This window comes from Jatropha curcas, chromosome 8 (assembly GCF_041381405.1).
Source record: "Jatropha curcas cultivar XTBG-Jc1 chromosome 8, XTBG_Jcur_1.0, whole genome shotgun sequence".
NCBI lineage: Eukaryota > Viridiplantae > Streptophyta > Magnoliopsida > Malpighiales > Euphorbiaceae > Jatropha > Jatropha curcas.
Window position 1 is genome coordinate 4505295 of NC_143158.1, and position 26753 is coordinate 4532047.

The 26753-nt window shown below is 35.4% G+C and overlaps 4 protein-coding genes across 7 annotated transcripts; 2 read left to right on the top strand and 2 right to left on the bottom strand.

Annotated features, from left to right (window-relative positions):
* Position 1: 1 nt before the first annotated feature.
* Positions 2-656, bottom strand: LOC149494025 (Polyketide cyclase/dehydrase and lipid transport superfamily protein). The gene has a single exon (XM_089725024.1). It carries the CDS (start codon positions 582-584, stop codon positions 78-80), a length of 507 nt encoding a protein of 168 aa, XP_089581150.1. The 5' UTR covers positions 585-656; the 3' UTR covers positions 2-77.
* Positions 442-2200, bottom strand: LOC149494026 (Polyketide cyclase/dehydrase and lipid transport superfamily protein). Of its 2 annotated transcripts, XM_089725022.1 has the most exons (3): positions 1578-2200; positions 689-860; positions 442-577 (listed from the first exon to the last, which is right to left on the bottom strand). In XM_089725022.1, the coding sequence occupies exons 1-2, from the start codon at positions 2065-2067 to the stop codon at positions 778-780; spliced, it is 573 nt and encodes a 190-aa protein (XP_089581148.1). In that variant the 5' UTR covers positions 2068-2200; the 3' UTR covers positions 442-577; positions 689-777. The 2 variants fall into 2 exon arrangements, with proteins under 2 accessions (XP_089581148.1, XP_089581149.1); XM_089725023.1 differs by lacking the exons at positions 442-577; positions 689-860 and adding an exon at positions 1174-1348.
* An 8109-nt stretch (positions 2201-10309) lies between these two features.
* LOC149494027 (uncharacterized) lies at positions 10310-11223 on the top strand. Its single transcript, XM_089725309.1, has one exon. The coding sequence runs from the start codon at positions 10379-10381 to the stop codon at positions 10997-10999; it is 621 nt and encodes a 206-aa protein (XP_089581435.1). The 5' UTR covers positions 10310-10378; the 3' UTR covers positions 11000-11223.
* Positions 11224-16017: 4794 nt separating this feature from the next.
* On the top strand, positions 16018-24756 carry LOC105638219 (Protein kinase family protein). 3 transcript variants are annotated; one of them, XR_016322047.1, is made up of 17 exons: positions 16018-16627; positions 17151-17282; positions 17372-17445; positions 17563-17632; positions 17744-17799; positions 17936-18007; positions 18432-18526; positions 18617-18683; positions 18800-18929; positions 19002-19220; positions 19321-19463; positions 19546-19720; positions 19884-19974; positions 20058-20215; positions 20316-20504; positions 21765-21926; positions 22003-24756. XR_016322047.1 is itself a non-coding variant. In XM_089724737.1 (16 exons), exons 1-16 carry the CDS (start codon positions 16313-16315, stop codon positions 21798-21800), a joined length of 2022 nt encoding a protein of 673 aa, XP_089580863.1. In that variant the 5' UTR covers positions 16018-16312; the 3' UTR covers positions 21801-24756. The 3 variants fall into 3 exon arrangements, 2 of the variants coding, with proteins under 2 accessions (XP_089580863.1, XP_089580862.1); XM_089724737.1 differs by having other exon boundaries at positions 21765-24756; XM_089724736.1 differs by lacking the exons at positions 21765-21926; positions 22003-24756 and adding an exon at positions 20620-21243.
* The last annotated feature ends 1997 nt before the right edge of the window (positions 24757-26753 follow it).

Below are 26753 nucleotides of genomic sequence, written 5' to 3' on the forward strand. Positions count from 1 at the left end.
GTATAGAAAATGCTAAATTCATTATTCAATAACCAAGTCACAGTAACAACAATATTAATTGAACTGGAAATGAAATTTCAAACATCTGCAGAAGGCACAGTTTCTTCAATTTTTTTGGCCATATACTGCAAGGAGGTATTTAAATAGGAGCTGAAGTCCTCCAAACTCCACCCTTGAATAGGATCAGCAACGAATGACCAATCAATCCTGCACCTGCGTTGACCATCCCCGTCGACCGGCAATACTTTGAATGTAGCCACGTAAGATTTGAATCCCATATTACTTTCGGTGATCTCGTAGCTTAGAAGCCGTTCGATCGGATCAATTATCAAGATCTTCTCTTTAGCCCAGTCAACCTTGATTTCACCGGTTCCATCAAAGGATGGGCGCGGTGCAGTAGCGCAGTACCGGATCAGACCAGGCTTGCCTAGCTCACCTTCAACGTGGTAACACTTGTCAACAAATGGAAACAACTTGTCTATATTGCAAAAATCCGCCACGAAAGGCCATGTTTGGTCTGCTGTTAGGCCTTTAACCTCCACCGTTGTTTTGCCTTCCCACTTAGGCTCTGTTTCTTCTGCCATGGAAAAGAAAGAGCGAGATAAAAAAAGGAAGCAAAATTGTTTATTGTCTTTTCAGAGAGGAGAGAATTGATGATGCAGGAAGTGGACAAATTTACGAAAACAACCTCGCCATATTGCTGGTTAAAACTTGAAGTCAATAGCCCATTCTGGTCAATTTCCCTTGCCTCAGATATTGTTGTTATTGTCATTATTATTATTTGTGGTTGGCATAAGAGATCCAATCTGGGAATGATAACAAAATGGATGCACGACCAGCACCATGCCATAAAACGCAGCCTGTTGTTTTGGACAATTAGGGAATTGTCGTGTTATTATGCTATATCCCAATGACATAAAACTAAATTAATAATTAATTTTTTATTTAAGAAGGCTATTATATTTTTTTTACTAATTTACTCTATTTTCTTGAAATTATTAATATTAGCTTCATTTGACTTAGATAGTTTTATGCTATATATCCATGTATGAGTAATACTTTGATTATGGACGGTTGGATTTACTGATTAGTACACGAGTTTTGTATGGTAGGCACATTATCAAGAGCATATTATATTCTTAAAGTATGAAAAAGATACTTATGCCAATAATGTTTGGAAAAGCCAATTAGGTGTAATCTAATTGGTCTTTCGTCTATTATAATATATGTAGGGAGTCAGAGATATCGAATTCGAATGATTTTCGTCTTACAAATATCACCGATTCGGCGAATGTTATTTAAAGGGAGAACTGTCTGCTACACAGCCCGAAAACAAAAAAAAAAAAATCTGAAAAAATGAAAAATATAATTATTGAAACAGAGTAAATATATACTAGCATAATCAATTAAATTTCTAGAAAAGCCATAAAAGATATCCAAAATATTTTCAATAAAGAACAGAAAAAGGGGTGAGGAAGAGAATCATTAACCAAAATTCGTTGTTACGAGATTTCTAATATATTTGAAAAATAAAGAAAGAAATGGAAAAGATGAATGAGACCGATCAAAGCTCATACCTTGAAGCCGATCTTCCATTCTCTTCGCTGTAAGTCTTAGAGCCACTTCATACTTGTTCACCATATCTTCCAACACCCACCCTTCCACATGATCAACCTCGAATGACCATTGGATCACACATCCACTAACATTTGCTTCTTCTGGAATAATCTTCACCGTCGAAACGTACGACTTGAACCCAATATTGCTGTCCAACATCTCATATCTCAGACTCCGATCAACATGATCGACGGCCACCAATCTTTCCTTAGACCAACTAATGGACATGTCGTCAGTGGCAGTACTGGATGGGATTGAGGAGCCGGAGCAGTATCGTATGCAACCGGGCTCACCATTAATGCCGTGGATGCCATAGCAGGTGGGTAGGGTAGGTAACCATTTATGGAGGTTAAAGAAGTCTGTGAAAAATGGCCATATTTGATCTGGTTTTGCTTTTGTTAATTTTGCTGTGACTCTGCCTTTCCACTTCGGCTGTTGGCTTTGCTCCATAGACACTGGCTTGCTGGGATTGGTAAAGCTAGAAGATGAAAGAATAAAGAGAGGGTTATGAATCACTATTGCACCCCATTAAAAAAAGCAATAATGGCTTAATTAGAAAACAGTCTCTAAAATTGTGCAACCTAATTAGTATTTTAGAACTACTTTCTAATAATTTTGGCAAATATCAACACTTTTTATCAAAAAAATTATTATATATTTTTATATTGACATATATTAAAAAATCTATTTTAATTTTACCAAAAAAAAACATATTTTAAATTGAAAGTTAAAAAATAAGTAATCAAACTAAATATGCCAATAAAGTGTTGATAGTAGCTGAATAAATATTTACATCGTACTAGTAAAATAAAAGAATAAAATTTTAATTCTAATAATTTTTTTTTAAAAAAAAATTATGTATCAGAAAATTCATAATTTCTATAATATGATGAAGCCTAGAAATTTCAATTTGATAATAAAGTAACTTCGTGGATGGTACGCACGACATATTCTCAAAGATAAAAGCAAACAGCGTCGTATTTGGATCATGCATGCATAATAGCTAAATGGCTCTGTGACTTATTTGTGTATACTATTATCTGTTGTGGGGTCCCTCCAACGTGTGGGACCCACAGACATTTTGAAAAGAAAAAAAAAAAGAAGAAATTCAAACGTGTGGGACCCACACACGTTTGAATGAAGAAAAAAAAAATATAGGCACGTTTATTTTTTTTCTTTCAATGGACGGTGCCAAAGAAAGAAAGAAAAAATCGCGCGTCCACTGCGTCCCTAGGAGAAGGTTTTCTTTCACTAAGGCGTACAAAAAAAAAAAAAAAACGAAGATTATAATTTTAGGAAAGAGTTCCTAAAATTGGGAAAAAGAGAAAATAGTGAGTATTGTAATTTTTGGGGTGTTTTTTGTTTAAACACTTAGAGTGCCACTATTTTTGTAGTCTCTTTTGTACCTACTATTTTAGTAGAAGAATTATTCGGAGTTTTTGTCCCGTGGATGTAGCCCATAACAGTTGAAGGGTGAACCACGTAAATCTCGATGTTCTTATTTTTCATCTGGCATTTACGGTAATTATTTTAATTTTTACCGTGGTTATTATTTCTGGTGGATTCGACCATCAATATTCAATACTTAATTATTGGAGGTATATGTGGTAATAGTAATTTTATTTTATTTTTACCACCGGTATTTTTTCGCGGGCCCCACTCGGGATCAGTTAGAATCCCAACAATTGGTATCAGAGCCTTTGGTTGGTAAATTCTGTCAAAGTTACTATTCACGTGAATAGTGAATTTCGTGAATAGTGAAATTTTGTCAGATTCAGAATTCAACATGGCTAATCACGGGGCAATGATCAAATTGACGGATTCGAATTATTCAATGTGGAAATCTAGAATGGAGGACTACCTCAATTGCAAAGATCTGTATGATCCATTTGAAGGTGACAGTGCAAAGCCGGAAGAAATGAAAGAAAGGCAGTGGGAGAAATTAAAAAAGCAGACATTGGGTACAATACGCCAATAGATAGATGCTAGCCTGTACAACCATGTGAGAAATGAAAAAGATCCTCAAGTTCTTTGGAAGAAATTAGAGAATATGTACGAGGCTACGAATGCTCAAAGAAAAGTCTTCATGATGCGTAAAGTCATGAACTTGAAGCTGTCAGAGGGACGATCAATTACACAACACCTGAATGATTTTGAAGGACTCGTAACTGAGTTAGCAGTTAGCGGTTAGCGGTATGTCCTTAGAAGATGAGATGCAAGCATGCCTATTGTTGGGATCTCTACCGGATAACTGGGATACTCTTGTGGTGTCATTAAGTAACTCAGCTCCAAATGGTGTGGTAACAATGTCTATGGTAAAGAATAGACTACTTAATGAAGAACTCAGAAGAAGAGATGTTGCCAGTACCAGTTCACAAGCCCTTGTCACAGAGAATAGGGGCCGAAGCAAGAGTAGAGGTCCAAGGCATGTAAAGTCAGGTGGTAGATCCAAGTCCAGAGAGATGAGAAAATGTTACCATTGTGGTAAGGAGGGTCATCTCAAAAGAAATTGTCGTTTACTCAAACAGGATAATGCAGACCGAAGACAGGAGAATGACAGAAATACACCTGCTACAGTCTCAGGAGAAGATGGTGAGGTGACTTTAGTCACTCATGATGCAGATTGTTGTCATGTTGGAGATGTAGATACCGAGTGGATAGTAGACTCCGGTGCTTCATACCACTGTGTTCCAAAAAGGGAATACTTTTCCACTTATAAAGCAGGAGACTTTGGCACTATTAAAATGGGAAATAATAGTGTCTCGCAAGTGGTGGGAATCGGTGATATCTGCATAAAAACAAGTGTCGGGTGCACATTAACACTTAAAAATGTGCGACATATTTCCGATCTTCGGTTGAACCTGTTGTCTGTAAGTATACTGGACAAGGAAGGCTATCACCATCATAAAGGTGGCGGTAATTGGAAACTCACCAAAGGGTCTTTGGTGGTGGCGAGAGAAAAATTATGTTGTTCGCTGTATAAGACGCACGCAATAATATGTGCGGGTCAACTAAATACAGTTGAAGATGATGCTTCACCAAATTTGTGGCATAGGCGGCTGGCACACGTTAGTGAGAAAGGGTTGAATATGTTGGCTAAGAAGTTCCTCATCCCATTAGCCAAAGGTAAAATAAACCCTTGTGATTATTGTTTATTTGGGAAGCAACATCGGGTTTCATTTTTGAAAAGCTCTAGAAGGAGAGACAACAAGTTGGAGTTGGTACACTCTGACGTATGTGGTCCCATGGAAGTAGAATCACTTGGAGGAAGTAGGTATTTTCTTACCTTCATTGATGATTTCTCACGGAAAACATGGATATATTTGTTGCGCACAAAAGACCAAGTATTCAAGCACTTTCAGCAATTCCATGCTATGGTGGAAAGGGAGACTGGAGTTGTCTTGAAGTGTTTGCGCACGGATAATGGTGGTGAGTATATCTCTAAGGAGTTTAGAGATTATTGTAGTCAGCACCGTATCAGGCATGAAAAGACAGTTCCTGGTACGCCTCAACACAACGGCGTTGCTGAACGGATGAATCACACCATTATTGAGAGAGTCAGATCCATGCTCAAAATGACCAACTTACCTAAGCCATTTTGGGGAGAAGCTGTCAATACTGCTGTCTACCTAATCAACTGACTACCTTCAGCACCATTGGATTTTGATATCCCGGAGAAGGTCTGGACAGGTAAAAATATTTCATACTCTCACCTGAGGATATTTGGCTGCAAGGCATTTATGCATGTTCCAAAGGAGCAGAGATTAAAGTTTGATGACAAGTCAGTTCCTTGCACTTTTGTTGGTTATGGAGACGAAGAGTTTGGCTACAGGTTGTGGGACCCAGTGAAAAAGAAAGTTGTCCAGAGTCGAGATGTAGTATTCCACGAGAATGAGATCGTGGCAGATTCAACTTGTGAAAAATCCACAAGTGATGGTGTTATTGATATTACACCAGGAAGCATTCCTACAGAAGATGACACAGGAGGAGGAATGCCAGAATCAGAACAAGAAGAAGAAGAAGAAGAAGAGCCAGTCATAGGGGATCAAGAGACAATTGTAGATGATAACAGTGATGTAGAGGGTGTTGAGCAGGGGGAGCCAGAGAACCCTAGTTCTGATTACATTTTGATTACTGATGAGGGGGAGCCAGAGAGCTTCCAAGATGTGCAATCTTGCAAAGACAGAGATTGTTGGACAAAGGCCATGCAAGAGGAGATGAATTCTTTGAAAAAGAATGACACGTATGAGCTGGTGAAACTTCCAAAAGGAAAGAGAACACTCAAGAACAAATGGGTGTACAAACTGAAGAAAGATGATGGCAACCTAGTGAGATACAAAGCTCGATTGGTCGTCAAAGGCTTTACTCAAAAGAAAGGTATTGACTTTGATGAGATTTTCTCACCAGTTGTGAAAATGAGTTCTATTCGAGTGGTGCTAGGTCTAGTAGCCATTTAATCTTGAGTTGGAGCAACTTGATGTAAAGACCACATTCTTGCATGGGGATCTAGAGGAAGAAATCTATATGGAACAACCAGAAGGTTTCAAGGTCAAGGGAAAAGAGGACATGGTTCGACGCTTGAAGAAGAGCTTGTACGGGTTGAAACAAGCGCCGCGACAATGGTATAAAAAGTTTGATTCTTTCATGGTGAATCAAGGATACAAAAAGACAGATGCAGATCCTTGTGTATATGTTCAGAAATTCCCTGATGGTAAATTTATCATCCTTCTTTTATATGTTGATGATATGCTAATCGTTGGACCAAATGCACACATGATTAACAGGTTAAAAAGAGATTTGTCAAAAGCATTTGACATGAAGGATTTGGGATCGGCAAGGCGAATTCTCGGAATGGAGATTATTCGAGACAGAAAGTCCTGCAGGTTATGGTTATCGTAGGAAAAATATATTGAACGGGTTCTAGAGAGGTTCAATATGAAAAATGCTAAACCAGTTAGCACTCCGCTTGCCGCTCATTTCAAGTTGAGTAAGAAATCCTACCCACCAACAGAGAAAGAAAAATGAGAAATGTCAAATGTTCCATATTCTTCAGCGGTCGAAAGTTTGATGTACGCAATGGTGTGTACGAGACTAGATATCGCTCATGCAGTTGGCGGTGTGAGCCGATTTCTGTCAAATCCCCAGAAGACACATTGGGAAGCAGTAAAGTGGATCTTCAGATACCTGAGGGGAACTTCAAAGTTATGTTTAACTTTTAGAGGTGAAAAGGCTGCACTCGTTGGTTACACAGATGCAGATATGGCCGGTGATCTTGATGAAAGAAAATCTACATCAGGTTACCTATTTACATTCTCAGGGGGAGCTATTTCATGGTAGTCGAGATTACAAAAATGTGTTTCATTATCAACGACTGAAGCAGAGTACGTTGCAGCAACGGAAGCAGGAAAGGAAATGCTTTGGTTAAAGCGATTCTTTCAAGAATTGGGTGTGCAGCAGGAAGAATATATAGTTTATTGTGATAGTCAAAGTGCGTTAGACTTAAGCAAAAACACTATGTATCATGCACGGACGAAGCACATTGATGTAAGATATCATTGGCTTAGACTTGCCATTGAAGAGAAGTAGTTCCAATTGTGAAAGATCCACACAGACAGAAATGCTGCAGATATATTGACAAAGGTCGTTCCGAAGGAGAAGTTCGAGCTATGTGTCAATGCAGCAGGGATGGAGAGTCCCACCATGTAGTTGGGAGGGGGAGAATTGTTGTGGGGTCCCTCCAACATGTGGGACCCATAGACATTTTGAAAAGAAAAAGAAAGAAAGAAGAGATTCAAACGTGTGTGGGTCCCACCCACACACATTTGAATGAAGAAAAAAAATGTATAGGCACGTTTATTTTTTTTCTTTCAATGGACGGTGCCAAAGAAAGAAAGAAAAAGGGAAAAGTGGACGCGTGATTAACGCGTCCACTACGTCCCCTTCTCCTATAAAAGGAGAAGGTTTTCCTTCACTAAGGCGTACAAAAACAAAAACAAAAAAAAAAAAAAAAATAAAATTATAATTTTAGGAAAGGGTTCCTAAAATTGAGAAAGAGAGAAAATAATGAGTATTGTAATTTTTGGGGTGTTTTTTGTTTAAACACTTGGAGTGCCACTATTTTTGTAGTCTCTTTTGTACCTACTATTTTTAGTAGAAGAATTATTCGGAGTTTTTGTCCCGTGGATGTAGCCCATAACAGTTGAAGGGTGAACCACGTAAATCTCGGTGTTCTTATTTTTCATTTGGCATTTACGGTAATTATTTTAATTTTTACCGTGGTTATTATTTCTGGTGGATTCGATCGTAAATATTTAATACTTAATTATTGGACGTATATGTGGTAATAGTAATTTTATTTTACTTTTACCACCGGTATTTTTCTGCAGGCCCCACTCGTATCAGTTAGAATCCCAACATTATCAGCTGGATTTCATTTGTTAAAAAAATATATACATAGGACTTTAACTGAATTTTCATATTTATGCCAAGTTTTTCTCTTTTTATACCGTTAGTCGTTAAACAAATTCACTTTTCATGGCCGCATGAGACCGACCATGGATTGGGCCACATACAAACTCTTTACAGATGATTGGGCCTTGGGCCCTCAACCCATCCAATCTACACTTGTCAAACCCCCACCCGTACACTTCTCACAGTCGAACACTGTACAATAAAGATAAAATTTGCCCACACCTCATGGATAATTACATACACTAAGTCAATAATTTTTTTTTTTTTTAATTATTGTGAATTATCAGGAATATCACCGCTGAAATCAGAATATTATTTATGCTTGATTTGGTATATTATGAGTCTATATTACGGCACAGCGTAAGTAATCTTTCCTGTAAAATAAATATAATTATCATATCTAAAACTTTTCAGGGGACCATCCCAAAACCTTGGAAAATTAATTGAAACGACTATTATTCATGTTGAAACGACAGAATTTAGTAACGATGATTTTGGCTCAACACAAATAGTATTTAATAGCCAAACACCGAGGTGACCCTTTACCTATTAGATAACCTTGAAGTCAATAAATCCATATGATTGCCAGTTATAAATTTAGTTGAGCAATTACTCGAATTATTTTCAGGTAAATGACTACTCCCTTCGAATTAGGAATTTTCTTAATTTAGTTTTAACGTGGGTATAATACAGCTTTTTGAATTTGGTGTTTTCATATTATTCAATTTTATATGGAAGAATTGAAAATTTGAAATTTTAATATTATCGTACATCAATACATAATTTAATAATAATTACATGTATAACTTAATAATAAATTCAAATTCGAATTATTCTCTCTAATACTTTAAAAAAAAAATTTAACATTATTCTTTTTGAACTAATTTACTTTGAAAAATCGATTCGAATTGAATATACACAATTAATTAAAATCTTTACAATTAATAATTAATTAAAAAAATTACATTGGATCCAGATTCTACGATTCTGTAATCATGAGAAAATCCACTAGATATATATAAAATTAGAAATTCTTTTTTTTTTTCATTATATTGTATTATATATGCATTTACTTTGAAAGCGTGGGCTAATGTGGGGCTAAAGCAAGGATTATATTTATACCTTACTTAAGCGGCCAACAAACCTTTATAACTTTTTTTAACTTCTTTATTAGTGGATCCATTTTAATTATATAAATTCAATTATCTGCTTTTTAGTTAATTTTTTGGTATTATATAAACCCTAATTAGGCTTTAAGACAAAGCAAAATCCCTCTCCCTCCGTTCAATTATTTGAAAGTAATTTTAAGTAGGGCCATAAATTAGGAAAATAACAAGTGAGAGATTTCATTGACAAATTCATGGTAGTAATATCTAGGGGTGGCCACGGTTCTGGAACCGCCTGTTTCGGTTCTAAAAAATTTAAAACTGGAACCGAACCGAAAATTAACGATTCCGGTTACGGTTCGGAACCAAACAGTTTCGATTTCAGTTCCGGTTCCTCAACGGTTCCAAAATCAACGTTTGCGGCCGGTTCTCTAGCCGGTTTTTTTACGATTCCGGCCAGTTTTAGACTGATTCTGGCTGGGTTTGAACGGTTCTGGCCGATTTCAGACAGAACTGGAACCGTCGATTCACAGTTCCAAAACTGGTGGAACCAGAATCGAATCGATTCGAACCGGTTCGGACGGTTCCAGTTCCTATAGGTTACGGTTCGGAACCCACGGTTCTGGTTCTGAAAACTGGATTTTGGCCACCCCTAGCAATCTCAACATTAAATGGTCATCATTTCAATCAAAACCAAAAGCCCTTAACCAATTGAAATACAATCCATTGAACCACTATTTTGGCTATATATAATTAATAAACTATATGAAATATAATTAACAACAAAAAAAAACTGAAAACGACTATTTTTCAAGCGAACTTTATTCAAAATTTGAAATTGTTATTATTGAGAGGGCGGACCTCAGCGTAGAAACATGTATATATGAACTAAAATATATATATATATATATAAACCCAGGTCTTTTTGGAAAAGATAGACAAAACAAAACAATAGAAACAAAAATAATGATTAGAGGCAGTTTTGTTGTTGTTAACACAATAATTAATTAATTAATACAAATTATTTAGTTTTCATTGCTCTAATCTACCTTGTCGGCCTTTTAAATACCTCATCTATCTCCATCTACAGAATTTCATAGACTATAGTCTTTGTTTCTCTCCATTTCTATCTTTAAGTTCCAAAGAAACCCTAACTTCCTTTCTCTAGCTATATTCATACAAAAATGGAACCAAATCCAACGGTGATGAGCAAAAAACTATATAACATGTTACGCATAGCTTTGTTCATGATTCAAAAGGGTGTTTCTAAGACCAAGTTCATGTTCGATGTCCATCTCATGATAAAACGTGGCAAGATTTTAGGAAAAGCCTTAAACGATCTAATGGTTGAACAACATCATAATCTCAGCTGTGTGTCGCATGACGTGCATATGTCGTTTATATCTCCTCGGGAATACGAGTTCAGTTGTACCAGTCATAGTTCGTCTTTGAAACCCTACAACCGTTTTCATGCCAATAGGCGAAGAACCCATTATCACCACCGCAAACGCCAACAAACATGCTACCACGTACCGCCATATATATGGGGTGACAAGGCATCGGAAGGCGGTGATGCGACGGAGGCAGCTGCTTCTCCATTGGTAGGGTTAGGGTTTGGTTGGAGCCCACTGGTGAGACAAGTGAGGATAACGGATTCACCGTTCACTTCTTTAAGGAATAGTGACCGTGATCAAGATTGCATAGTGGACATGGAAGCAGAGAAATTTATTCAGAGGTTTTATAGAGAGTTGAGGTTGCAGAAATGGATGGCTGCGCGTGAAGCAACTGAGAATCACTACGGCTGATGTGTGTATATATATGAATATGATCTCAAGCTTTCTGTTATAATAAGCAGGGGAAGCCATGGAAATGCAATGTCCTGCTTTTAGTGATTGTACATTTGAAATATTTTAGAGCTTTTGCTTCTTTTTCTTTTTTCCTTTTTAATGTTTGCTATCGTAACTTCTTAACCTCTTTCTCTCTAAATATTCCACATGACATCAAGGATATAATAACAGATGAGGTGGGATGCTTCTATTAAGTTCTTTCTTTCTTCTTCTTCTTCTTCTTCTTTTTGGCAAAAAAGTTTAGAAGCACATCTCCATGAGGAAAGAAAATAACCCTATATAGTTATCATAGTAACTATCTTACACGCAGCAATTATCTTATGCATTCCTAATAAACCCTGATTCTTGAAGAAAGAAAATAGTACTTTGTGTAGGGATATAATTTTTTCCACTTATGTTAATATTCTTTTTCAAATAAGCATATATAAATATACATAAAATAAAATCCGTGTTATATATATATATATAATCTCTGGGTGAAGATGGCTGTCAAAAAATTACCTCACACTTATGCTCTGATAGAATTTATAAATAGACAACAAACTTAAAAAAAGCATTTTAGGTATTAATAAACACATAAATTTTCGCATTAATTACCAAGAATTCAGAAAAAAAAAAAAAGGAAAATAAAGTCACAATAGAATCGTCGGATAAATAAAAAAATTGGCTTGGATTTATCAGTCAGAAATGAGTGAACAAATTAACTGAAAGGTGTACCAAATTTCAAACACCGAAGTAATGCTTCCTTAATTTCCAGAATAAGACAGTTAAGGATTTCAAATAAAATTGATAATATGACCCTCTAATTCTCAATAGAGAGGCCTGTGTCTGTCTGGCAATAGTTGTGGGACTTCAAATTGACACAAGCAATACAATATCAGAGCAATAATTCTTAGACTGATAGGGATTGGATTGGGGGATACATAAGTAAATGGTTGGATATAAAAGATGGGGATATGAAGAAGTCTACGTATAACGGTCTGATTCAAACAACTCAGTAGTTAAAAGTTTGTAATTATGGCAATCCATTACTGATTAAAGGAATTATATTTTCCATGAAATGCTTTAATAAGCTTTGACACAATTATATAACACCTCGATATTCAACGAAATGTCCAAATCCTTTGGCCCCCAGCTTAGAGTTAGATGTAACTAAATTAAATAATAACATCGATTATCTTAAAAATGCTATAAAGGAGTGGCTCTAATGGTAAGTCACGATTAATTTTAGTGAATTATCTCTATAAGGTTAAGAATTCGATTTGAGTGAAAAAACACTTGAAGAGAGAAGCGGTTACGAATCCTGAAATGAAATTAATATCATATAAAAAAATAAAATGAAAGTCACGGTAATGTAAATTCAATTCAAGCTGAAATCAAAATCAATAATAAAAAAGAAAGGTTCTGTAAATAAAGAATTCGACAAAAGTTCTGTTAGAATTTGCAATTGGGATAAAAAGCAATCCAACCTGGCCACCTATTTTTAGTTGTACTGTCCTGATAGCAGCTTGGGAACAATTTCCACCTTTTTGGGTTTAGCAATTTCATATAATTGATCAAAGTGATGAAAGGTATTAATTAGGGATCTAAGTGGGGTTGGCTCTATTCCATTTCCATCTCCATCTCCATCTCCATCTCCTATGTCTGGTGTGGTTGAGCTGTTGGCCCTAGTCACTGAAATATCTCAGTCTGAGCCACACAATACATTTATTAAACTTAATTAGTGGATGATCATTCAGACAAAAAGCCGAAAGAGCTTCAGAAAATGACCCAATTGAAAAATGTATATAAAGCAAGCCTAAGCCCCATCTATGACTATGATAAGTTGCTTGCGATCACTTTCTTGCAATTTGCAGCACTTTAATTCAATTTAAGCTTATCCCCTTGTCAAATCACACACTAGGACACTCTAGGGCTTTGTTTTGCCTAGACTTAAATATTTTCTTTTCTTTTTCCTTCTCCCTAAACACTGTATTTTTTAAATGTTCTTTAGTAAGTGCAAGTACAAAATCATACTCCAATGAGTGATTATGATATAGCTAATCATACTTTGAGAAAGAAAATTCCTTGTAAAGCGCATTATGGTCAAGTAATTCAATTCAAACTTATGGAGCATTAGATGAATGTAATAACAACAAATTATTGTTTTAAGACTATTTAATAATTAGAAACCAAATCAAGTTTCTAAAAGTGTGTGTATATATATATATATATATATAAATGACTAATTATTTTTAGTTTATGATTTATTGAATCATATTCTAAAATTTATGAGATTCTATCGGACAATTTGATTTTGTTGCATATATCTACAACAATTTATAACATATAAAATTTTAAATTTTACCAGTTTTATGTTGGTTCCTCCTCAGAAAACAAATTAAGACTCCATGGTTCTAATATGACTTAGAATTATGAGCCTCACGATTATTTATCAGAATTTTTCATTTCGAATTTTTGTTCCTCTAAATTTATCAGTATATATTAAAAAAAAAAAAAAAAAAACTTTTTTAGGCAAAATTTCAAAATGGCTCCAAAGTGAAATGCCCAATGCTAAAATAATTTATCAGTCTACATAAGAGGCAGGCCGAACCCGAAAAGTAGACTAGGTTGTCATTTATCCTTTACCATTTATTGGGGGCCCAAAATTCATAGCTGAGCTGGGCCAGCCAATATAACATTTAGCCACCGGACAAGTAGAACTAAAGAACAGCAAAAAAAAAAAAAAACAAAAAGGAGGGGAGGGAAAAACTTCTTCCTTGTTCATGAATCAATGACAGAAGCTTTTCCTTCGTCTCAAACATTTCTCTGTTTTTCTCACGAAATGAAAATACGAAACCCACAGATTTAGGAAATAGATTTTTCGACAACGTAAGAATTATCGGAAAATAATTTAATTACATTTAGAAAACTTTTTTTTTAAAACAAATATTTCCAAAAGGGGTACTTGCAGATGAAGATCAGACAACTGCAAGTCATGCAATTTTATGTGTCTGCTATTTTCACGCAGCACATGTGGGACACGTGTTCCATCCTCGCAAGCTCGTGGTTTAATTTTGATGAATCTTGTTACTGTTAGATCTGTTGTCAAATATTTCTTTCGTCGGGATTAATAATTCAAAATTCAAATTCTAACATAATTCAGTTTATATAAATATTATCAATGATAAAAAAAAATGACAATTACAATGTATTTCATTAAAGAAAAATCAATAACTTAATTTCATTGATATTGTTTTTTTGTTGTTATTTGTTGATTTTTACTATCCTTAATAAAAAAAAATTGCATGTAAAATGAAATAAGGAGACACCCAATTTTAAATTTTTAACATGTTTTTTACTTTGAAAATGACATTAACAAATAATAAAAATAAATATATTTAAATCTTTATCAGTTGAGAAACAAAATCTGAAAAACGAAACTATACCAAATAAACCCTATCCAAATATTGATTTGCTAAATTTTAAAATTTATGGGTTTGAATGTAATCCAATCAATTAGCAACACGTCACTTCCAAATTTTCTTTTCGACGAGCGATGATGCACAGGAACTGCGCGTGGTTTTATCTTTTAAAGGAATTATTCGAATTATTTACTGCACTTTTGCGTATATTCTATTATTCTCCTTGGAGAGAGTTACGTGGCAAATTTTCACAAATTAATCCACTTTAACAAAGCAAGAGATATTAAAATCCCCTTTTTATTTTATTATTTATATTAAAAGCAATTTTAGAAGTTTCATAAAAGAGTTTATTAATTTAAAATCAAAATAAATAAATTAATAATAATAATATCATTTATACTGAGATTAAAGATAAAAAACTTATTACTGATCTTAGACGTCAAATTACTTTATAGTGAGATAAGTCTCATTTTATTAATTAAAATTCAATTATTATTATTTAACTTAAGATAAATTGTTGTGAATTTTTTAATTCGATAATCTATTTATGATAGAATTAACTATAGGAAAAATAAACTTATTGTAAGGTGAGAGAGCTGATTTGTAATCTTGCCTAAAGAAATAGAAAAATTCCTCATTAATAAATGACTATAAATTTTTAGCTAGAAAATGCAAAACTAGTTGAAAATTTTCTATTTTAATCTATAAAGCTTGTACTTTGATATATTCAAGCTTACTATTTTACTTTAGGTTGACTTAAAAGCATTTCATATTTAACATATAATTTATATAATCATTGACCTTATTTGTTTCAACTTAAGTCTAATGATTTTTTTTATATAAATTTGACAATTCATTGTCAAAAAAATATAAATTGAACACATCGTATGGTATTTTCAAAAAAACATAAATATATAAAATTAAAAATTTCTTCTTGTAGATAATTTTGACAGGTGGTATTAATATTCTGGTTAAAGACTGATCATAAACTTTATATAATATTGTCTTAAATTTATATTTACAGAAACTTGTTACAATACTTAAGTTTAATGATATATATTGGAAACTAAATAAGTATTCTATTAGATATCAATTTCAGTATTTTATTTATAGTTAGAATATAAGCAATTTATTAAAAATATAATTATGGATTAAAAAGTTAGGAGTTTAACGAATTTCTCTTATTGCATATCTTTTTAATCCTTTTGATTTATATCATATGATCATAATAATTATATACTCATTATTTATAATTGTATGAAAAGAAATAAAGCTATAGTTTGTTAAAAATAGGTTTGGTATTTCTTAATTTTCTTTTTTCGGTTCATATTAAAATATTTTAAAGAAAAAAATAACCTGTCAAAAATCAAAATATTAAGAACTTAACTAATTTTCATTAAAATATGGGTTTATAATAATAATTATTGTTTGAACAGAAGATTTTGTAATCATTTATGTAAGCTAACAAAATTAATTTTAATTTCTTAACTTTTTGTTCCCTTAAGTTATGACTTTTGTACTGACATGAATTATTAAATGAATTAGATAAAAAGGGAAAAATCAGTTAAAAAAAAAAAAAAAAAAAAATCAACAAGGCATAGCGTCCCTCACCTCAGTTCTCTCTCTCTTTCTCGCTGCGTCTGTACTAATAGAATCCCCTTCTTTTCATTTCCCTCCACAGATCTCAAAATTCCCACTTACCAAACCCTAATTTTCTCTCTCTAGAACTGTCTATTCGTTTATTCATCTCTCTATTTACCTTTCTTTTGATTGATTTCGTCTGATGATTCTAGAACCTTCATGAATCTTTGCACCTTCATGGACCCGATACACCACCTGTACCACTACCATCGCCATCCTTCCTACGATGCCTGAGCTGCGTCGCCGAGCACGCAGGAATCGAGCACACAAAAAGCCAAACCCGAATCAGAATCCGATTAAGCTCACTGTACAGACTCGACAGAGAAAAACCGCTGATAATAAGAAGAAAAATAAAGCGATCGCTATTGATGATAAGAAAAACATTGTGAACCCTGAAACAACACCTTTAGAGGAGAAGCCTAGGGCTTTTAGAGAGGAGGTTGTCGAGAAGACCATGGATGAGTATGATAGCGGCGGTCGCAGCGGCGATAAGGGCCCCGGTGCTGAGGAAGAGGGAAGCACGGCTCCGCTTCCTGAGAAGGTGAGTTTTTCCTTTCAAATTTCCTTTTCCGTGATGTGTGAGAAATGGTGAGAAATGGGTAGTGCCGCAGTGGAGGAGAAATTGAAGAAAGTTGAATTTTTTTTTTTTTCAAATGCCCTTTGGATTATTTTTAAATGTACGTTAGTGACATGTTTGGCTGATGACAAAAGTTTTAAATGGGAATGTCATTAGTATCGTTTTATTTGTTTTCTTTTTGTATATATATTTTTTAAACCCATAAACTTGAAAGTATGGCCTTAAAAGTATTTTGTTTTTATTTTTTAAAATTTTTGAATTTCTGGATTTTGTTTGTCGGGTGTCATTTAGTTTTTTGAATTAAGCGTTGCCTGATTTGATGTCAGAACTCAGAAATGTATAGAAAGAACAGAAATGATTATTTATTTATTTATTTATTTATTTTTCATGTTGTTGTTTCTCATTCTTAACCAGACTGAAATGACTGTGGTAGTGTCATTATTTAGCTAGCAACGCATCTTGAATTGTTTTGTGCTATTTACAACAGGTCCAGGTTGGGGGCTCGCCAGTGTACAGAATAGAAAGAAAATTAGGTAAAGGAGGTTTTGGACAAGTATATGTTGGCCGACGCATCAGTTCCACTGCTTCAAATGAAAGAACTGGCGCTGGAGCCATAGAGGTCTATCATTCTTATCTATATTGTGTATAACTTGATAATCTACTTTAGATTAAAGTTTGTAACAGCCTATGTGATATCTGTAACTTCAGGTAGCACTGAAATTTGAGCATAGAAGTAGCAAAGGGTGCAATTATGGGCCACCCTATGAGTGGCAAGTTTACAAGTGAGACATCTGTTGTTTTTGCTAATTTTTATTTGTCTTTGCCTTTTTGTTATTGCATTCATATGGAGTAATTCTTCAAGTGAGTGTGTAACTTCCATTATCATGCTATTCATACAGTGCTCTTGGAGGCAGTCACGGTGTGCCGCGGGTTCATTACAAAGGTCGACAAGGTGACTATTATGTCATGGTATGTCTCTATGGATTTGGTACCTTTTTTTGGATCTTTGGGCGGTTGCTTAACTCACTGCTTCTTAAGCTATTGTTTCTAATTACTGTCTGAATGCTATATTTAATGCAGGTCATGGATATGCTTGGACCTAGTTTATGGGATGTTTGGAATAATAATTCACATACGTAAGTTCCTTTTTAAGTTGCCTGTTGAATTTTGTTCATTTGTAGTTTTCATTTTAATTTTAGTTTTTCCTAATTAGCCATATCAAAGCAATTATCTTAAATATATTTGGCATTAACTTTTACTTTCCAATTTCAGGATGTCCATCGAAATGGTTGCTTGCATTGCCATTGAAGCAATCTCTATACTAGAGAAGATGCACTCTAGAGGGTGATTCTCTTTAATATATGCTGTTGATGATGTTATTGTTATATGTGAACTTCTATTTTATGCTGGATTGAATGTACTGTTTTTCCTCATATATCAATGACGTGTCAGATATTGTGAGAGCTCACGGAATTAAATGTTTTAATTGAGTGCTTGATGGTCCAGTACAAATGACCTGATGGTTGTGTCAATCTTCTTACGTCATGTCAGCCTAATGTCCTGTTAATTTGATGCACAAATGGTCCTCAAATGATGTGAGGCCCTTGAGTTTGAGGACATGCATGTTAAGGTGGAAAATGGTTGTTACCAAATAGGCTGGGTGAATTAGTTTTAGTGATTACCTCTGAAATAATTAATTATGCTCTCCTCTGTGACCCTACCAAAATAGAGAGAATTTGCTGTAATACAGTTTATCCTGTACTGGCAGATATGTGCATGGGGATGTAAAACCTGAGAACTTTTTGCTTGGCCCTCCTGGAACTCCTGAAGAAAAAAAGCTTTTCCTTGTTGACCTGGGATTAGGTTAGTTGTTGCATGTCCTGTTCCTTGCAGTTTAACTTCCTTGGAGATAGTCGCAGAGTTTAATGATTTGTTGCCTGTTTTGATACACAGCAACCAGGTGGCGAGATAGTTCAACTGGGCTGCATGTTGAATATGATCAACGGCCAGATGTTTTTAGGTAAAATGAATATTGTGTATTTGTTTGACCATAGGCCAGCTTGATATTATATTTGGAGACTAAATATAATTTGTTTTCAGTTGACTTATTGCTATTCAATTATTATTTTCATGCAGGGGAACTGTGCGTTATGCTAGTGTTCATGCTCACCTTGGTAGAACTGGCAGCAGGAGAGATGACCTAGAGTCTCTTGCTTACACGCTCATTTTTCTTCTCCGTGGCCGGTTGCCTTGGCAAGGATATCAGGTTTGCAGATTCTGAAATCCATGGATTTGTGCTTGCCTTTAATTCGTGTCATTCTGACTGTAATTTTTCTAGGGGGAAAACAAAGGATTCCTAGTTTGCAAGAAGAAAATGGCAACTTCCCCAGAAACTTTGTGTTGCTTCTGTCCGCAGCCTTTTCGGCAGTTTGTGGAGTATGTGGTAAATCTGAAGTTTGACGAGGAACCGAATTATGCAAAATATATATCTCTTTTTGATGGCATTGTTGGTCCAAATCCAGATATTAGGCCCATAAATACTGATGGTGCTCAAAAGGTACCTTTGATATAGATATTAATTTGACTGATTGTTGAGCAAACATTCCTCTTCTGATTCTTTGAAGGTTGTGTTGACCTATGTATTTTATTCTGTGTAGCTCATATATCAGGTTGGCCATAAGAGGGGACGATTGACAATGGAGGAGGAAGAAGATGAACAACCAAAAAAGAAGGTACGGATGGGAATGCCTGCAACACAATGGATCAGTGTATACAATGCTCGTCGTCCAATGAAGCAGAGGTGTGTGTTTAGAGTAACACGTCGCGCACTTTGTTTTCTTTTGCAAAAGATGGAAGGTTGACATTTTCATTTCCTGTTATAGATATCACTATAATGTAGCGGATATGAGGCTTTCACAACACATAGAGAAAGGAAATGAAGATGGGTTATTCATCAGCAGTGTGGCTTCTTGCTCAAATTTGTGGGCCCTAATTATGGATGCAGGCACTGGTTTCAGTGCTCAAGTTTATGAGCTTTCGCCTTACTTTCTCCACAAGGTTGGTTTTGTTCTGCATATTTAACAGTTACCTTCTGTGAGTTTGCATTATGAAAATCACATGAAATGCTGCATATCTACTTTATTTATGTGCTTTGGATGTTTGTATTGTATAATTTACAAGTCAAGGACTTAACCGTGCCTCCATGACTCTACTTTTGAAGGAATGGATAATGGAACAGTGGGAGAAGAATTACTACATCAGTGCAATAGCAGGAGCTAATAATGGAAGCTCAGTAGTTGTGATGTCTAAGGGTTTGTGTTGCATATGTTTACGGCAGTATTAGTTTTAACCTTTTTTTAATTCCAATTCTTAACTTCTTTTGTATTGGATTTAGGGACCCAGTATTTACAGCAGTCCTATAAAGTCAGTGATTCATTTCCTTTCAAGTGGATTAATAAGAAATGGAGAGAGGGTTTTTATGTCACTGCCATGGCTACTGCGGGAAGTAGGTGGGCAATTGTTATGTCTCGTGGGGCTGGATTTTCTGACCAGGTCTTGTTGACTATTTGAAAAACTGATCAGTGGAATTGCTTTTCTGGTGGCCAAGATAATTTTTTGTAACATATTTTCCTGTTTTCCCAACCAATTTTAGGTAGTGGAGCTCGATTTTCTGTATCCCAGTGAAGGAATTCATAGGAGGTGGGATAGTGGGTATCGTATTACTTCAACTGCAGCAACTTGGGACCAGGCTGCCTTTGTTCTCAGCGTTCCCCGAAGAAAACCAGCAGATGAAACTCAAGAGACACTTCGAACTTCTGCTTTTCCTAGTACACATGTCAAGGTTTGTTTTTCAGTTGTTTATTTCTTTTTTTTTTTTTTCAATTTGTGCCTTTTGTATCCACATTTCCTTTTTATGAAAACAAATAGCAAAATTTTCATTTTCTTCTTTTCCCCAGGAGAAATGGGCTAAGAATCTTTATATTGCATCTGTTTGCTATGGTCGAACTGTCTCATGAACAGCTAAAGTTTTGTTGGGATGCCACGATGTTCTCATGACTTTGCCCATGCACTGCCAAGAAGGCAGTTCTCACCATTGATGGCTCTTATTTGGGAAGCAAGCCCCTGCTTAAGCTAAAATGGAAGTCTATGTATGCAAAATTCTTCTTTATCGCCGCCAATACATAGCACCTATTACAATACCTGTGCACTGTTTTTCAATTGCATTGAAATCCATATGAGCCAATATCCTTTGTCCATCAGGATGGATTGATTTACCTGTTTGCAAAAGAACCTTGTATAGTTATGAACAGTGGTCACTTTTGAAGGTGTGTGCACAGGTCATATTTTCATTATTAGTGGCTACTCTCAAGATTGTTCTACCATAACTTTGGGATGGGCTGTAGGGATTCTCAGTCATTGAGTCTGTACTTATCTTTTCCTTCCCCCTTGCTTTTTTGGACTTAAGGAACGTAAAATCTTTCATCCATGTACTCATGAGATGTCTGAATTTGACCTAAATGACTGAGGATGTACTTATTTTGTATACTTTGAAGTAAAAGTTTGTAATTCTCCCGTTATTATATTGTTATTTTATGCTATAATTTAAATTATTATGAATTGTGATATGTAACATCCATTTAGTGTATGTGCTGTTTATTCTATAAGTATGAGTGTATTATACTGCAGTTATTTTTTAGTGACAGTAAAATGCACTCTACCATCTCTTTTCTTATCCTATTTCCTATTTGTGGTGAAATTGTTTCCCTTTGAGGGTAGCTGTTTACATGCTAACATTTCCAGACTGGTCTTGGTCATTTTGGTTTTGCAATAATGCAAAGCCAAAAACCATCCTGTTTTCAGAGAATTAGTTTTTCTTGTCAGTAGACCTCTTGATTTTTGGGCTATGTACAATGACTTATTGATGGTATATCATGGTTTTTTAAAGCCTTAAGGGGGAGCTGACTATCTGCTGGTTGCATAATAAATATGTTTACAATTGTGAGATTCTAATTGATCCTTTTTTAATCACTTTTTAAGTGGTCATTGTATCCCTATGAATTTTTAAGCAGTTGTCTTGTCTACTTCTGTTGTTTTCATATAGCTTGTTAATGCGGGCAAATTAGGAGTTGGTGTGTGACAGAGGATCACTGGTTAAATTATTAATATTTTGTGGTCAAGATCTTGAAGGTGGAAACATTGTTTGGCAAGACCTCTTTGCTCCAAGAACTTTTGATGCCAAGAGAACCTTCCTGTCTTTTAATTGGTGAGTCCTTCATCTTTGGAAGTTTCAATTGTATATTCTAATGGTTCTCTTTCTAGTTTCACATTTTCAATTGCAGCTTGGGAGTGTGATGGGTTAATAGGTTAATTATATGCACCGCTTCACAATCATTTGGATCAAAAGTTTAGAGCCTGGGTTTCTTTGGCATTTAACTGGTAAAGTATGTCACTGCCGAACCTGTTGTATGCATGCGTACGTCTTTTGCTCGTGGAGTTCACAAACTGAATTAAAAGAATTGACGCATTCAGGTTTTGGATCTGATGCAGAGGTAATCACTTCGAATTGATTTACATGTGGTGAAGTTGCTACTAATTTAGTAAGTCAATCTTTATAATCAGTTAAAAAAGAAATTTAGACAGTTCTTAGGAAAACAGAGGAATATGAAACATGAGTCATTTTGTTTTCTTGAGTTTATTCGAGGCGTTTTCCTGCCAGATTTTTCTTCTTAAATGCAATCAGTGGTGCTTTTCATTATGTGGCAATATCAAGTGCTAGAAGGACAGATGGTCAGATGGTGATGTAACAGAGACCATTATGCTTTCTAGTACAATGGTGAGAATGTTTATAGAAGCTGATTTATAGGCACTTGGTTCTTCTAATTATACCATTGAATTTTTGCAATTTTGTTTTTTATTTTTTTATTTTTCTGTTGAAGTACTGCACAACCGTATCTATGTTGTTCTGTGGTTTGAGGAAAATAAGATTTGGGGCATAATTGTGAAATAACTTCAGGTTCCTTTGGTTGCTGAGGGTGCAAGTATGTAGACTAGTAGCATCTGTAGCATGCTTTTTCATGTGTGTTCGAGAAATGATTGCACTAAAGAAGCTTTGTGATTTTTATATAAAGCAAAATCAAACACATTTTGGATTTTTCTTTTTCTTTTTTATTGTCAATTATACTGAATTTTGATGCCAAACTGTTTAGGGTCATCTATATGTATGTTTTTCCTTCACAATTCAAAAAGATACACTCTTTCTTTTGTTTTTCCTTTTTTTGAGAAGAAAAGATATACTCTTTCTTTCGATTGATGGATAAGAGGAAATGGGAAAGGAAGAAGAAGGGGTTATACTTGGGATGCTTAATGAGTTGGGAAAGAAAGGATAAGTATTGACTAATTATCCCTAAACACCTCATTTGTACTCCCCCCCTTCTAATAGTTAATAATACCTTTTAAAAATAATTGTTTACCCTCTGATTTTTTTTTTTTTTTGTTAAAACTTTTCTTTCCTACTGACTTAAGATTTTTTTTTTCACTAGATCTTATTCCACTACTTTCTGTGTTATCCTAGTTAGGTCCTACTATTGCTTTCTTGCAATTTCAATACCCTCAACTTTTCATAGTCTAGTGCTAATGTTCAAACAATCTCAATTTCCTCCCAGACTTGTTGTCATGGGTGCCAGTTTTACATCACTAGAAATGCATGTCCTACCGTATGCTCTCAATTCTTGCATTTCTGCTACAGAAACCTGTTTATGTATTTGTTTGTGATTGAAATTTGCTCTCATACATTGTAGTGATTGAAGAAATACTTTGTTCGTCTTTTAGTTCCATAAATGCATATCTGGAGGGAGTCCTTGCAAGAACCAGTATGATCAATCCAGTGATGAAATGTTTCTTCCCTGTCTAGCTCACATAACAATCTTTTACTTTTATTGGGTTGCTCAGGCTACTGTTTTATGCATTACCCATGCTGTATCCGACAGAATGCTAGACAGGTTGTATGTTTGTGGTTTCTTTATCGCTTGCAGAGCTTATAATCACCAGCATTACCTATACAAGTACTTTGTTTAACTATAAAGTAAATTCTATTGACATGGTCTCCCTGTTTCTTGCAGAGCTTATAATCACCAGCATTACCTATACAAGTACTTTGTTTAACTATAAAGTAAATTCTATTGACATGGTCTCCCTGTTTTTACCATCTTGGGAGAGGCCTGCCAGGGATCTGTTTTTATCAGTTTCGAGGCCAACTGATAAAAAAAAAAAAAAAGATAATATATAAACGAAAACGGAGACCAACTTCCATTTGTTTCAGATATAGTGTTCATTTAATTTCAAACGCTAACACTCACTCTTAAGCAGACTCCAACTCACTGCAACCTGTTCTTCTTGGTTCTGACCTTGATAAAAGCTTTCCCATTCTATTCAACCTGTGCTGCCATAGCTAGCACGGCCCTCACTCCACGTATAAGCTTCTTCAGCTGTACACTCAGATTGTGAAGTAGGATTGGAGAGCAAGAATCACAGGTTTCTCATTGGAGGATACCATGGCCTCGACCACCTCCTTTGTGAATGTTTTTCCATCTCCGGATGTTCCAATCAAGACTGTCGCCTTGATTGCCTTAACAGCACCCAAAAGTCCCTCTACAGGTTCATGCTCATGAACCCAAGGCTTCTTGAAGTGTTGAAGCGATTTTTTACATGAGCTAACGATCAGTCCCTTTGAGTCCACAAGCCAAAGCTTCTTGCGAGCCTCTTCAAGTGGAGCTATCATCTGTTTTGAAATCAACAGCTATAAGCTCAGCTACACCAGTTCCGGCCTCTCCAGCACCAAAGAATAAGAATTTATGGTTAGCCAAAGTTCTGCCAACTAACTTCAAAGCTGCGAGAAGTCCGGATAGCACCACAGATGCTGTGCCCTGTAATACATGAGATAAATTCGCAATAAGAGTAACTTCCATTTGACACAAGACAGATTCCTAATCAAACAAATAGTGCTTAAGATATTTTTTACCTGTATATCATCATCGAAAACTAGATGACTTGATCTGTATTTTGCCAGTAGCTTGAATGCATTGTGATTTGCAAAATCTTCAAACTGAAAAGAACATTTATATAACTTGGCTTATCACCCAGCATATTGAGCTTCTATCTATTTTTGGCTGTGTCTCCCCAAGGCAGCTTCAATCTAGCAACTCTTTTCCTCCTTGAACCAGAATCTCTTCTTGTTAAAATGAAAGAAAATAACGAAAATCATCTCTCATGAAATTAATGTTTAAAGAAATAAACAAGGCACTGATGAGTGTTGCAGGAGGAGCTGCTTTTAAACATCAAATCACTACCATGTATTTAGTAATCATTGAAAGCTAAGGAAGTTTAATTTTGGAATAAATTGAAATAGGATGCGAGTTGCGACGAAAGAAGCGAATTTGCTAGGTTAGGATGGGAAAGGCAGGTAATTTTGAGTTCCGACAACTAATTAATGCACAAGCAAGCAACCTAAATTATACACCTTACAGTCACAATCTAACCACTAATACATAATATAACAGAAAATAAATCCATAAAAGCCAAGAACTACTTAACATAATTGAAAAAAAGTCAAGAAATACATAACAGAATTTATAATATAGGTTGAAGATGTACTGCTAAGCAGACAAGAGTGACTTAGCTATGAAGATCAAAATGCCAAAATGTAATAAGCTACGCGAAGAATGCCCCAATAAGAGACAGATTTGGAGTATTAGCCAAGTTGAAGATGTATTGCTTCTCGATCTGAAGTGAGAGGAACTCGCCTGTATATCCAGAAGCAGGAGCAGAAGCAGAAGAAGGCGGCATATTTGCGGCTTTGGCTTGGATGTCATCAGGCTCGGGCAATTTTCTGACACTACAAATAGATATGACGAGCATTTTCTCGTCTTTTATAAAGCCTGTCGCTAGAGCACAGATTCTGCTATCCTCCATATCAATAATAAGACTATCCCTTACATATAGGCCCCTTTTAGTAATGCCAGAGAATACATCGCCAAGGTTTTGGCATTTCAAGAGACAACCATCCGCCGGGTAGAGATATCCATGCAACCGTACCTTCCCACCCAGACCACAATCGGAATCCCTATCGGGGTTAAGAGCAACGATAACATCTCCCGATACCAACCTTCCCCTACCAGGAAAATGATCATCCAGCACAGGCCCATCCCAATACTTGAACATGTTTGTGTCCAAAAACCAGTGTTTTTCGCGGGTGTCAAAGTAGAAGAGCGTACGTGACCGAGTCTGAACACACAGCTTATGGCTGAGGACAAAATGCTCTGACACAATATTATCATTTACATCTTGACTAAGAGTGTAATAGAAAGGGGGTTGGGGTAGTACCTCCCAACTGGGATCGACAGATGAGGGATCCAAAACCTCGAAAGTGTCAAATCTGGCAGGCAGAGGCATATCGTTTCCTTCAAGTGATTTTCTGTAGATAGCATAAATCTTGCCTTCAATTGCTTCCACTATAAGTCTCGTTTTGATAGATTTCAAGGTGGTTTTAGATTCTGTCAAGGAATTTTTACTTAGATCGAATTTATAGACTTTCCTTGAGAATGGATGGCCAAAAATTAGATACTCCCCGCCAATCATATATATCTTGGATCCGGATTTGACAACGCCCAATGGATAAGGATAGTAAGAACGATTAGAATCTGAATATCTCACGGCAACAGTAGGTGATGGTGGGAATGGAGGTATAGCCGAAGAGGGGTTTGAATTCGTAATTTTTGAGATCCAAACGAAGAAGAAGAGTCCAAGTATGAACGTACAAATCTTTCTCCATTCTCGCCATGGCCGCTACAGATGCACTCTAGTAGAATAGACATGCTAAATATTTGAACTTGTTTGTTTATATAGTTGGTTTTCGCGGGTGTCAAAGTAGAGAGGTTACCTGATCGAGTCGTACTACAGCTCATGGGCTACCAGCAAGCTGTTTGTAGCTAGTGATCCTATTTCAATTTTGCTGTTTTTATTTTTCCATTAGTTTTTTAAAATCCTGTGATTATTCAAATCATTTAATTTTTCAATTCAATTTTATTATTTTTAT